At 33.4% G+C, this 14,189-nt stretch overlaps 2 protein-coding genes across 3 annotated transcripts; one reads left to right on the forward strand and one right to left on the reverse strand.

Annotated features, from left to right (window-relative positions):
- Nucleotides 1-8,994: 8,994 nt before the first annotated feature.
- On the forward strand, nucleotides 8,995-12,190 carry LOC18015045 (protoporphyrinogen oxidase 1, chloroplastic). 2 transcript variants are annotated; one of them, XM_024154107.1, is made up of 10 exons: nucleotides 8,995-9,467; nucleotides 9,715-9,900; nucleotides 9,995-10,079; nucleotides 10,271-10,418; nucleotides 10,507-10,587; nucleotides 10,675-10,846; nucleotides 10,951-11,110; nucleotides 11,191-11,294; nucleotides 11,392-11,675; nucleotides 11,880-12,190. In XM_024154107.1, the coding sequence occupies exons 1-10, from the start codon at nucleotides 9,093-9,095 to the stop codon at nucleotides 11,881-11,883; spliced, it is 1,599 nt and encodes a 532-aa protein (XP_024009875.1). In that variant the 5' UTR covers nucleotides 8,995-9,092; the 3' UTR covers nucleotides 11,884-12,190. The 2 variants fall into 2 exon arrangements, with proteins under 2 accessions (XP_024009875.1, XP_024009874.1); XM_024154106.1 differs by lacking the exon at nucleotides 11,880-12,190 and having other exon boundaries at nucleotides 11,392-11,805.
- LOC18015046 (chitinase 10) lies at nucleotides 11,695-12,872 on the reverse strand. The gene is made up of 2 exons (XM_006396303.2): nucleotides 12,273-12,872; nucleotides 11,695-12,189 (listed from the first exon to the last, which is right to left on the reverse strand). Exons 1-2 carry the CDS (start codon nucleotides 12,743-12,745, stop codon nucleotides 11,820-11,822), a joined length of 843 nt encoding a protein of 280 aa, XP_006396366.1. The 5' UTR covers nucleotides 12,746-12,872; the 3' UTR covers nucleotides 11,695-11,819.
- Nucleotides 12,873-14,189: the final 1,317 nt, after the last annotated feature.

Raw genomic sequence — 14,189 nt, forward strand, 5'->3', positions numbered from 1 at the left:
ATCGTCGTAACGTCTTGGAGCCCGTTTGCGTGTACGAACCTTTGGAGCAAAGTAATAAGACGTGAAATGAGAAGTCTCTTCTGTCAGACTTCCCGCCACGATAGACCCTTCAACTTTTGCTAATTTTTTGGCCTTACCCTTCAAATGCTTCATAAATCGTTCAAACGGATACATTCACCTAAACTGAACAGGTCCTCCCAACTCTGCTTCATGAGGGAGGTGTATAGGTAAATGTTCCATAACATCGAAGAAAGCAGGTGGGAATATTTTCTCCAAATTGCACAACAATATTGGAATATTTGTAGACAGTTGTGCAACTACATCTTCTGATAATGTCTTTGTACTTAGATCACGGAAGAAAGCTCCAATGCCTCCTAGTGCCTCATGGACATGTCCTGGTAGGAGTTCAGCAAACGCAAAAGAAAGTAACCGTTGCATAAACACATGACAATCATGACTTTTCATCCCTGAAAACTTTTGTCCTTTATCCACAGATTTAGCCAGATTAGATACATATCCATCAGGAAATTTCACGGCTGATGATACCCAATTAAACAATGCTGTTTTTTGTTCAGCACCCAACCGAAATACAGGAACAGGTGCTTTCCCATTACTCACCATATGCAACTCAATTCTGTTACATATATCGGGTAAGTCCATCCGTGATTTAACGCTGTCTTTGGTTCTTCCTTGGACGTTCAAAACAGTATGCATGATGTTATCGAAAAAATTCTTCTCAATGTGCATAACATCAAGATTATGTCTAAGCAAATGATCTTTCCAGTAAGGCAGATCCCAAAATATACTTTTCTTGTGCCAATTATGATGAACCCCATATCCATCAGGCATATTCGCAGGAGTGTGCCAATTTCCTCCAAGGGGGACCGTTTCAAGTCCACCCCAATGATCTATTTGCGCTTCAAGCTCTACTCCAGTTAGGTACACTGGTGGAGGGAGACGAACCAATTTGTTCTTTATAAACAAACGCCTATTTCTTCTATATTGATGGTTTGGTGGTAAAAACCGACGGTGGGAATCAAACCAACAGGTTTTCCTACCATGTTTAAGCTGAAATGCATCAGTCCTATGAAGACAATAAGGACATGATAACCTCCCATGCGTTGTCCAACCTGATAGCATTCTGTATGCCGGAAATCGCTTATTGTCCACATAAGCACCGCTCGCATCGTAAAATTTTTACCACTCGAACAGTCATATGTTCGTACTCCAACATGCCACAACTGGTTTAACTCATGTATGAGTGGTTGCAAAAAAACATCAAGGGCCCGCTTCGGGTGATTTGGACCAGAGACTAATATACTTAGAAACAAAAACTCTCTTTCTATGCACATATCTGGAGGAAGGTTATATGGCGTAAGAATCACAGGCCATAATGAATATTGCCTACCAGACATACCAAATGGACTAAACCCGTCAGTGCAAAGACCAAGATAAACATTTCGCTTAGACCTAGCAAAGTCTGGATGTACGGTGTTAAACTGTGTCCAAGATTTCCCGTCAGACGGGTGAGTCATTTTGCCATCTGTTTGTGAATGTTCCGCATGCCATCTCATCGACGCAGCTGTCCGTTCGGATTGATATAGTCTTTTTAACCTATCAGTGATAGGAAGATACCACATTCGTTGGTAAGGAATCTTCTTACGCCCAGCAATTTGCGGTCTATATCTTGGCTTTTGGCAGAAACGACATTCTTCAAGCTTCTCATCATCTCTCCAAAAAAGCATACAATTATCAACACAAACATCAATCATTTCAGAAGGCAATCCAAGACTAAAAACCAGCTTCTGAATTTCATAATACGTTTCAGCAGCCAAATTATCATCTGGCAAATACTCTTTAATAAGATCTGCCCAATCGTTCATGCAAACTTCAGATAGATTGTGATCTGTTTTTATTGTTATCATCCGAGCTGCCAATGATAATTTTGATAAACCTTCCCTACATCCCTCGTACAGAGGCTGTTTTGCTGCGTTTAACATATCATAAAAGCGTTTCGCATCTGCATTGGGCTGCTCAACAGTATCAGCATGTGTTTCATGAAATGCATCAGTAATCATTTCATGCATCCTATCATGATCTTCACCCTGAACTTGACTACTTTGATAATCATTGGACGCTTCAAAATCCACATGTTCTTGATGATTACTACTACTCCGTGCAGCCATCTGACCACTACTTTGACCATATCCCTCTCCATGCTGATACCAAATAAAGTATTGGGGCATGAACCCTCTATTCAATAAATGCTGCCAGACAGTGTCAATAAGAATATGTTTCCTATTTTTGCATTTCACACAAGGACAATACATTTTGCCGCTTTCAATTACAGTTTCCAGAAGGCCGGCTTGGTACATGAATATTTCCAATCCGTTTTTGAAGTCTTCAGTCAACGACCCATCACCATTTTTGGGCGTATACATCCACTTTCGTAGATCGTATATAAACATTTCAAAAACAAATATTTGACTTTTTGTTTCTGAAATTTGATAGAAATTTCAACTACCAAAAATTTTACTTAAACATTCAAAGACTCAAAAAATTTGTGTCTTTATATGTTTTTTTGGGATGATGGAATAATGAGAGGGTATATATAGAATTTTTTGTTTGGTTACCAACATATTACCATTGCATATTTACATCAAATTTACGTCGAAATAAAATTTACATAACATTTACATCGATTTTACGTCAATTACTAGATAGAGAACAATTCGTCGTATTATCGATGTAAATTTTACGACAAGATTACGACGAAATAAAATTCGTTCTTTATTCGTCGTAAAATCGTCGTAACATTACGACGATTTTACGAGGGTTATTTTTTACGTCGAATTTACGACGAAATTTTTGATCGTCGTAAATACGACGTAATGTCGTCGTAAATTTACGACGACTACAAATCGTCGTAAATAATTCGACGGAAAAGCCCCTCTTTCTTGTAGTGTTATTTCATTTAACTATTTAATATCATCATATATATGCTATTCACCTTATTCATCATATGATTAAATATCTCAACTTGAAAAATATATTTATAATTATATAAAGTATTATAATGACATGGTAATGCACCAATTAACATAAGTTATGTTGCCAACACCATAACCATCAAATTATTATTTTTCTTTAATCTTTGATGAGATCCGTCGAAATCTGACTAAATTAGGATTAATTTGCTTTATATCTTACTTAATTTGAATTCTAAATTCTTAATTTTGGGTGAGGTTATAAATTAACTTGTATAAGATCAGGTTGAAATTAGGTTAGATTTAAATGAAGTTAATTCTGATTTAGTTGGAATTAGATATAAAACTCGTTAGAGATTAAGGTTAAATTTTTTATTATTTGATAATTATGATCTTGGCAACATAACTTATGTTAGTTAGTATATATTATCATACAATTACAATATTTAATTTAATTACATATTTTAAAATTGGAATATATACTTATGTGATGGACAATAGTTCATGTAGTTGACAATTATTTATTCTAGAAAAAAATACTTTTCAACACCAAGTAACCAAAGTTGAGTTTATTGTATAGCTATATAAATATAGAAGAAATACGTTTATCTTTCTGTCTCTTTTATTTTAATATAAACTAGATTCATAATCCGTGCGTTGTGCGGAAATTTATTTTTAAACAGTTAATTCATCATATTTGTTTCTTATTGTTCTTGATTTTATTAGATTTATTTTCTATCTTCATATTATCATAATTTGTTATTTTCATTTTTATCTTCTTTCTTATCTTCTAACACTTTTATCCTCGTAGTTTTGTGCTCTTCATTTTCTTTTTTATCTTTTTTTTTCTTCATCTTCCTCTTCATCTTCTTTGACTTCTATTTTTTTCATTTTTTTGTCAACAGCTTAAATATTTAAAACTGTTTAACTTCCTTTTCTTTTTTTGTTCTTTTGGTTTTTGTTCATCTTCTTTTTCTAATTTTGTTTCGTCTTTTATTTTTACTTATTTTGTGTATGTATTTTTCTTCTTTTATTTTGTTTTTATCTACTTGTTTTCTTTTATATTTTGTTTTTATCTATATGTTTTCTTTTATATTTTGTTTTTTTATTGTTTTTATTCTTTTTCATCGTTTATGATTTTCATTTTGATTATCGTCTTTTTCTTTAACTATGTCTTTTTATTTTATTGTTTTTTTCCAATTTTTACTCTTCTTCTTCATAATAAAAATAATAATTATAAACAATGTGTGAATTAATTAAATCATTAATCTTAGTATTAATGTTTTTCTTTTATTATTAAATGAAATAATATTATTTTCAAATATGTAAATTAATTAAGTCATTAATTTTTTTTCTATGCTAATGTGGATATCCTAGATGAAAATAAAACTCTCTTATTATATAATAGATTTTTGCAATAAATTTACAAATATAGAAACGAAAAAAGTATGCCTATCTGTACGTCGGTGGCTGTATATTTTTGCAATTTAATTTGTCAAAACAATTTAATGTCATCGTATAAATTTGGGGGTCAGGGCTGAGTCCAGGCAGGACAAGAAACGTGTCAATGCACACGTCCAAGTTTCTCGTGTAACATGTCGTCGACTCCAGACGGTGACATTTTAAAATATACATTACTAAATTGGTCTCGTTATAATTTTATTTTCCAAACCTGTCATAGTGTCATGTCATTTCGACTACGACACATATGATTATACACTTCTACAATTAATCGTACACCGGAAAAAATAAACAGTTCACAAACATATTTTAATACAAGCAACGAAAAAACACTAATGTTTGTTAATTATATATTCTATCGATATGAATATTAATTTAATGTCATATAACTATTATTCGCTGTGAACTGTCTACTGAAAACGTCATTAAATATTTGGATTCGATATGGTCAATCAACTTCATATATCATTATATTGTTGTATTATTATTTTTAAAACGAGATGAATTATTCACAACCTTACTTGATCAGGATCTTCAGGGAACGCATTGGTTGTGCATCGCTGTCCACACGGTTGGGTTCGTGCTGATGTGGCATTTGCTGGCAAGTGGCAGTGAAGTTTCTTGTTTGATGTTTTTGTTCGATTCATGCATTTCCCAAGATGCATGTTTCTTCCATAGTTTCTAATGTTTTTTTCTCGTTTTTCTTTAATAATTTAATTATTGGAAGAGTAATATAGCGATTGGATTCGTTGTTTTCACCAACAAGAAAAGATAGAGAAAAAGATAAGATTAATTGTTTGAAGTACATTTGGGCGATTGCTCCACGAAAATTATATTGTACGTTTACACCAAAATGGTGGTGGTCTAGGAGACTGGTTTCTTTGTGTCTTGAATTCAATCTTTTTTTTTTTTCAAACAAATGATTATTTTTGAAATTGAAATATCTAAAATCTGACTCTATATACCCGAAGAGGTTGAAAGCTGAAAGTTTGGAACTCCCACGAGTTAACAAAAAAAAAATGGCCAACTTTATTCTTTTTTTTTTGGTTATAAACTTTATTCAGTATACTCTATCTAAAAGAATTAAAATAAATGTTTAGAATTTAGAGTTTTTTAATTAATGTATTTTTATAAAATGATAGAAGCATGTCAAAACTCCACACTTATGTAAGTGGTAATCATCATTGCCTAAACCAATAATTTAACTAAATTTTAGAATTCGTCGTCGACAACGAAATATGCTTATGATGAAGGTTTTGTGCATAATTATGAATAGATCCATTTATTTCACTCTAACTAGGAATAGATGTTTGATGGGATACAAGTGAACACGACACAAAGTAACAAAAAATCATTTAAGGTCACAAAAGATTCTAAAAGAATTTCAAAACATCAAGAGAAAGGGGAAATTTAAAATGCAAGCTCATTATGTCTTTGAAATCTAAATTAAAAATCGAGTTTAAGTTAATAATTATTTTCCTTTTTGTTGATGTAAGGATGACAACCCATTTGATTGGAAAGATTAACATTAATAAGTTTGATCAGACATAAATTGCTTTAATCCTACCCGTTTATCTCTAGAAACCTCGATATGTATAATGAAATGAGGAAAATGAAAATAATTATATCGCTATAAAATGTTTTTTTTTCTCCTTAAAATAGTGTCTTCTTTTTGTTAAATAATTTAATCAGAAAGATGAGTGGACAATGTCACGACACAAAGACAATCTCTAGGGCCTTGAATAATTAGGGACAGCTTAAACACATGCACTAGTCATGTCTTTATTTTATTTAAGTATGTGGTGTTACTCTAACGACGTTGCTTAGATTAACTAAGTGGTCATAATAACTCGATCGGGATATATAATTTTCCCTTCTTTTAAATGAATGTTTATGGGTTTTATCATAACTTTAACAATAATCAAAGTAATAATAGCAAAATAATTATGATAAAAAATAGAGGAGGAAACAAATTCAACTTTTTGTCGACTGGAGAGATTATCGTAGCAAAGTTGACTTTAAACAAATGTGAGAAGTAAACAAGTAGATATTTTGAAGTTCTTAATAATGGTATGAATTTAGTTAAAACTGGACGAACTTTTAGACCTTAAAAGAGAGACAAACGACTGACAATTTTATATATGGAGTTTTTTATTTCCATTAAGTTTGTGAATGAATAAATATACACCCTAAAAGTATTCGTAAAAGCTTCAAAATCTGATATATTAAGGAAAATGAAATATGACAATACTATATTTCTAAGATATCTAAGCTCTAACACCGAGTCTATCCAATTTATTCTACGATAAGAGCATGTAATGTACTTAATTATTGATTTCAAGCCACTGGTTTACTACTCTGGTGTAACTTTATAAAGTCATCAATCCTAAATAGATATAAAGTTTAAATGGTAATGGTAGAATTTGTCAACAAAAAAGTTATTAGATATTAATCAAAGGTAAAAATATATAAAAATGCTGGTTTATTAAATCTAAAATACATTGAAAAAGAAGGTTAAAGCATATGAAAATAAGTCTTTTGAAAAAAAATAGAAAAATTATGAAGCAGGAACAAACCAATGTGGTCTACTTTGTTTCTAATACAAAAACTTCGATACGTAAGAGTTTAAAACGTGAATGGGCAAAAGTCAAAGAAATGCAAATGGAAATCAAAACTATTATTTTCTTTACAAAAAAACAATGGATTGAAACGTAACCTGTTTTGTTCTGATTTTAAGAATAAAGTTTATGCAGACCGCATTGTAGTTAATTTTTTTTTAGTTCCCTAAATAGAGGTAGAGCAATCCATATTTTAACCCGTCTGCACTTTCTTTTTTGAAAAATCATATGAAAAAGCTGCAAAGAACACAATCTAACATATACATAGAGTTGAATACAAATTTTAATTATTAAAAAAAGTTACATATACAATGTATAATGTCTTTATTAAAGTTTTGTCAAATATTCGCTACGCTCTTTGTTAAAGTTTTGTCAAATACTCGCTACGCAGAATATTTTTTTTAAAAATATTTTATTTTAAAAAAACAATATTGCATATGTTTTTTTTTAAATAATTTTTTTTAAAAATTAATTTTTTTTTATAATATATTTAGCTACTAATCATAGATAGAGATGTCAAACCAAACTAATCTGTTTACCTAATCTATTTTAAATTGAATAAAATTTTTGTTATAACTAATCCGGAAAATATATAATTTTGAACACATAACTTAATATGTATTATTTAATGATTCTAGTTTTCATGGCCAGTCCAAGAACTCTTACAAAAATTAAATCAAAAATAATTTTCAACTTTTATTTGGCTGGATATCTATTCAAATAAAATATAATAAAATTTCATAAAAAATATTGTAAAATTTGAATAGATTTTTATTTAAATATATATATATATATATTGCTATTATTTTCAAATATGTAATAATAAATAAAAAACTAATTAAAAATAAACACTTAATGGAAAATATATAATTCCAAATTTTCTTATATAATTTTAAAAGATAATTATATTATTTTCTATTAATTATATTTAATTATTTATAATGGTATATGATGTAATAATTTACACATTTAAATTCATTTTTAAAAATACTCATTCAAATTAATAATATAGAGATATGTAAAAGATAAAAATGGTAGAAGGTATCGTATCGTATAGGTATAATTTTGCCAAATATGATAAGATATAAAGTTAATATCTGTATAAATAATATATTGGACCGGATAATTAATTAAAAACTTTACTAAGATGAATCCTTAACAACAAAAATGATTTTTCAACACGTGTTTGTTTGCTTGTATTTTTTGAAAGTTCGTGAAGATAAAATCATTTCTTAACGAATATTTTAATTATTTTATTAACACACGACCAAGGTTATTTATGATCTATACAGTTATTTAACAGAAACATTTTTAGAATCTGTTTCTAAATATCCTTTACTGAAAAAAAAATTAAACCTGTAGCTAAAGATGTATTAAATATGTTACCAAACGTTTATTGAACTTAAACATTTATTAAACTTATAAATTAAACATTTTTGAATCAATAAAATTTAACTTAGTTCTTTTATTTTATATTCTATATATTATAAAATATAATTTACAAAAAAATTATCCTCAGTAGATTTAAAATCTAGTTTATAAATTACAATTAGTAAAGTCTAAAACATTATTATTACAGGAAAAATTACAGAAGAAATATATATTTTTAACGTCTAAACAATTTCAGTTATATTAAATCTAAGTTACAAAGTTAGTATCCTGTGAATCAAATTATTACATATCTAATTTCCGAGGAAGATACATGAAAATAAATAGTTCTGAAAAATCGATCTTTTGATATTAAAGTTTTCGTATTAATTTTTAAAAGGTCTACTGGGCCTATATTTGATCTAACTTCATATTTGGGCCGAACTAAAAAAAACTTATTAGTTATTGTTTTCTGTATTTGGGTCAAACCCAACTGTAAACGCAAATCAAATAAATTGTCTGGTTCTACACACTTACTATGGTGTGAGTGTATGCAGGTGAATATTCCTCTCGTCTTCTTCATTTTCTGAAGATAGCCCAATCTGGAAACGCAAGAGCTGACAAAATTGCGAATTCTCTCTCGCTCGTCGCGATTTCCATGGACATATCTCTTCTCCGTCCGGCGGCGCAGTCGCTTCTTCCATCATTTTCGAAGCCGAATCGTCGAATACATTTCTATAAGCCTCTCAAACTCCGTTGTTCAGTAGCCGGTGGTCCCACCGTCGGATCTTCAAAAACTGAAGGCGGAGGCACCACCATCACGGCGGATTGTGTGATTGTCGGCGGAGGTATTAGTGGTCTCTGCATTGCGCAGGCTCTCGCTACGAAGCACCCTGATGCTGCACCGAATCTGATTGTGACCGAGGCTAAGGACCGTGTTGGAGGAAACATCATCACTCGTGAAGAGAATGGTTTTCTCTGGGAAGAAGGTCCCAATAGTTTTCAGCCGTCTGATCCTATGCTCACCATGGTGGTAAGTTCTTGAATCCCGTCTCTTCTTCGACCATTGACTTTGCTCATGAACAACAACCCAAATAAATTTGGCTTCACATGTAAGGCTTTACACATGATTCTGAAAGTTGGGAACAATGGTATTGAATTGCCTGCATGTTGTATAATTAATATGAGAATGTTAAGCGTTTGGCTCTGTTTATTGGAAGAGTTGTGAGTAATGTCTTTGATTCCTGAATTCAAGTCTTCTATGTTTATGGTTAGTCCAGGTTGATAGTGGTTTGAAGGATGACTTGGTGTTGGGAGATCCTAATGCGCCAAGGTTTGTGTTGTGGAATGGGAAACTGAGGCCGGTTCCATCAAAGCCAACTGACTTACCGTTCTTCGATTTGATGAGCATTGGTGGGAAGATCAGGGCTGGTCTTGGTGCTATTGGCATTCGACCACCACCTCCAGTGTGTACTCTGATCACAAGTAGATATAAAAAAAATTCCGCAAAAGTTACGTGGATAGAATTTTCTCATGTTCTTAGAGTTTGAAAGGTGACAGGGTCGTGAAGAGTCGGTGGAGGAGTTTGTACGGCGTAACCTAGGTGATGAGGTTTTTGAGCGCCTGATTGAGCCATTTTGTTCAGGTAGAGTGACAAATAATTCTTCTGATTAACCATTTATTTGATGGAAAGCCTTGTGCCATTATCTGGTAGTGTTCTTTCTGTTTTCATATTATTAGAGTAATAAACGAATATCTCTACACCAATCCTGTTTACGGTGGGAAAGGAATTTGTTCTTCTAGCGAATCCTTGATGCTTAAAACTAATGCTTTCAGGTGTTTATGCGGGTGATCCTTCAAAATTGAGTATGAAAGCAGCATTTGGGAAGGTTTGGAAACTAGAGCAAAACGGTGGAAGCATCATAGGTGGTACTTTCAAGGCAATTCAGGAGAGGAAAAATGCTCCCAAGGCAGAACGAGACCCGTGAGTAACATAACATAACCTTTTCAGTTGCTTGGGGTCTTTTGTCTCTTAATATATATTTGTAAAACAACTTAACTTGCTACTTCAGGCGCCTGCCAAAGCCAAAGGGCCAAACAGTTGGTTCTTTCAGAAAGGGCCTTAGAATGTTGCCAGAAGCAATATCTGCAAGGTATCTTTCTGGTACTTGTCTCTCTCTATCGTAAAGGATAAAGGCAAACACTTTCAAGTGTTTCTGAGGTCTTTTGCTATTTGGCAGGTTAGGTAGCAAAGTGAAGTTGTCCTGGAAGCTCTCGGGTATTACTAAGATGGACGGCGGAGGATACAACTTAACCTATGAGACTCCAGATGGTGTAGTTTCCGTGCAGAGCAAAAGTGTTGTAATGACTGTGCCATCTCATGTTGCAAGTGGTCTCTTACGCCCTCTTTCTGTAAGTTTCTCGCTTTGTGAACCAGAAATTCGCACTAAACTGTTGATTCGAGTAGACACATGTGGTTCTTATATATCAAGTGTTTCCTTTTGTTTAATTCTCAGGAATCTGCAGCGAATGCACTCTCGAAACTTTACTATCCACCCGTTGCTGCAGTATCTATCTCGTACCCGAAAGAAGCAATCCGTACAGAATGTTTGATAGAAGGTGAACTAAAGGGTTTTGGGCAATTGCATCCACGCACGCAAGGAGTTGAAACTCTAGGTAAAAATCTTGTAGTTTTAATCGTTCTATCATGTTGATTGTTCATATAAGCTTCATGTTGCTGTTTGGACTTTCTTTAGGAACTATATATAGCTCCTCGCTCTTTCCAAATCGAGCACCGCCCGGAAGAATTTTGCTATTGAACTACATTGGCGGGTCTACCAACACGGGGATTCTATCCAAGGTAAATAACAACAAACACTTATAACACATTCTCTTAGAACAAGAACATCTAATAACCAATCTTTTCCTCTCTCTATTCCCGGGTTTTGATTTTGCAGTCAGAAGGTGAGCTAGTGGAAGCGGTTGATAGAGATTTGAGGAAAATGCTGATAAAGCCGAATTCGACTGACCCAGTTAAACTAGGAGTTAGGGTATGGCCTCAAGCCATTCCTCAGTTTCTAGTTGGTCACTTTGATATCCTTGACGCAGCTAAATCATCTCTAACATCTTCGGGCTACGAAGGGATCATTTTGGCCGGCAATTACGTAGCGGGTGTAGCCTTAGGCCGGTGTGTAGAAGGCGCATATGAAACCGCGAACGAAGTAAACAACTTCTTGTCACGGTACGCTTACAAGTAAATGTAAAACATTAAATCTCTCTCACTCTCAGCTTGAGGAGAGTTTTATTGAGTATGATTAAACTTCAGTTTGATTGATACAAAGATTTTAGTTTATAGATTACAATTCGAGAGTTGCAAAGTGGTTTTCTAGGAGAAGGGTCTTTGATTCTCGCAGTCTAAATTAGGTCCTGTGTTGACTTTAAACAGCTGAGCATATCTTTGGAAATACCCGACCCGGTCACTGACCCGTCCATCTCCTGGAATCCCACATTCTAACCCGCCGTTTATGATGTTGGTGGTTAAACCGAAACCAACAGTCCGGTTCGCTGCTAAATCTGCTTTCGTCGGTCTGTAACGGCCGATCATGACATCATGGCACGACGGTTTGGGAGTTTGTTCGGTCATCCAAAACCAAAGAGCTGTCTTGAAAGCTAAAACAGAGTTGTTGGCAACCATTTCTGGGTTCCTTAAACCGTCGAAATCCAGTGCTCGACCCGCCTGACCGTAATTATAATTCCTAATCATAAATTAACCAAATGACCGGTTAGTCGAGAAAATAAAGAATGGTTATTGATGGTGTAATTAAGATTATGGACGTACCAAGAAAGTTGAATGGGACCTCTTCCTTTATAAGACTTGCCAGGGAAACAAGGCCACTCCGTATTAGAAGCATCGCAATAATTACTCTGTGGACTCACTTCCTCTTTAAAGCACAGTCCCCACGCGTACGGGCCGTCTGGTGCCGTGGCCCAACCACCGGTCGTCTCGTGAGATATCTGAGCCAAAAACGCAGCCACTTCGCGCCGCCTTGTCCTTAAGGCTCCTACGCTAGCGAACCTCGGGAACCGCCTTGTAGCCTCCACGAATGCTTCGTAGGTGTAGAAACCTTTTGCAGGGCATGCGTTGTTTTCCTTGTGGATGAAGATTGAGTCGAAGAGGGATCTTGAGATTAGCCTCGTGATTGAAGCGGGTTTGTTGTATGAGTGTCTACGAGCTTCGGTTTCATGGAGAGATGATGAGATTGAGAAGATGAAGAAGAAGAGACATAGCGTAAGAGAAATTTGTTTCTCCATATTTTGTTCTTCCGTGTGTGTTGTGTGTGTTAAAAGATGGGGCTATGGTTTTGTTATTATATAGAGATGTAGTGGAGGAAGACTTAGTTCGATGTTTTCGTTGGTCAACGTTTTGACTTTTTTTTTTAGTGGAGTTTCTTCATTTTGATTAGTTTTTTTTAATTTTGGGTCAACTTTACTTGCCACTGTTAGAAGGAAGACCCGTTCTTGATTTGGAGAATGTACCGATAACAATTTTTTTTTCGGCAACCGATAACAATTTGTTATCAAATATATTTCTTGGTTTACATTTGTTTCAAAACCGGATTAAATCGAACCATTTCAGTCTGTATTTTTGTACTTTTTGAAGAACCAAAACCAACTTCAAACCGAAATATAAATTATTTAAAAATTTAAAATATAATTGTTTCGATGTTATATATATATATAATTAGTTTAAATTGGTATATATATATATATTATCAGAGACTATTTATATAAAATTAAAAAGTACAGAAGTTTTAGTTCGGTGGCTAACTAAGACAATGTCCATCAGGGGTTTACCTGAGGTTCATGGACCAGTTTCAAAGGCAAAACCAATTAAAAAAAAAAGAAAAAAAAAGCTATATTGGATGAACCGGTTTATTCCGAAGACTCTGAAGACCTCGTCTCTTAACCACGTGGAAGAACCTGATTGGAGCAAAAATATTGTGTAATTTTGAGCGACAAATTTTTTTTTTTCTCGGACAAAATTCATTTTCATCCCATCGCAACGGGGGGTCTCTCTTTCTCTTCCCCGACGATTTTCAATCAATCGGAGATTCCGTCAAATTTACCGGTGGTGTTGTAATCCGAGCATCGAGTATCTATTCCCGTCATCAAGATAATCGTTCTTCCTTTGTAATTTGTTAAATTGTTCTTCCTTTGTAATTTGTTAAACTGTTATAACTTTTGGGGAAAACGAACGAAATCAATCGAGGAACTGTTATAAGATGTTTTCTGATATTGAGTTTAGTATCTTTTGATTTTGTTTCCTTCTAACTATCGCTCCAGAATTCATGCTATGAGATTCTGGTGTTGAGTTTAGTATCTTTGGGTTCTTGTTACAGCTAATTCAAATGAGAAAATCAACTTATGGAACCGCAGTTTTCATTGCCTTTTTCTCTGTGTCAGCATTGCAACCGAAAGTCAGCTTATTTATTTGCCAATTGATCTGTTTTGTTAGCTTGCTGTTAGTTTTACAGTGATGATTCACGTTTTGGAATAATTAAAGAAGCTTGTAAAGTTGTGTTATCTGCGATTTTGTTATTGATCCGAGTTTGAAGGTGTTTTCTCTGTGTTGATACCATTTATGCTAATTCCCAGAATTTTTTTTAATTTTTGATGAATCCATTATAAAGTTTACTAATGGAACCTAGAAATTGACACAGATTCTTCCAAAAACTAAAAACCACAAAATAATAAT

Source organism: Eutrema salsugineum, unplaced genomic scaffold, assembly GCF_000478725.1.
Source record: "Eutrema salsugineum unplaced genomic scaffold, Eutsalg1_0 scaffold_3, whole genome shotgun sequence".
Lineage (NCBI taxonomy): Eukaryota > Viridiplantae > Streptophyta > Magnoliopsida > Brassicales > Brassicaceae > Eutrema > Eutrema salsugineum.

Bases quoted from the DNA above. Each gene is read 5' to 3' on its own strand.
- LOC18015046 (XM_006396303.2), bottom strand. From the start codon at position 12,745: ATGGAGAAACAAATTTCTCTTACGCTATGTCTCTTCTTCTTCATCTTC. The intron at 12,190-12,272 runs GTACGTCCATAA...ATTTATGATTAG, and splicing joins GGTCCCATTCAACTTTCTTG to GAATTATAATTACGGTCAGG.
- LOC18015045 (XM_024154106.1), top strand. From the start codon at position 9,093: ATGGACATATCTCTTCTCCGTCCGGCGGCGCAGTCGCTTCTTCCATCA. The intron at 9,901-9,994 runs GTGTGTACTCTG...GAAAGGTGACAG, and splicing joins GCATTCGACCACCACCTCCA to GGTCGTGAAGAGTCGGTGGA. The intron at 10,080-10,270 runs GTAGAGTGACAA...TAATGCTTTCAG, and splicing joins GATTGAGCCATTTTGTTCAG to GTGTTTATGCGGGTGATCCT.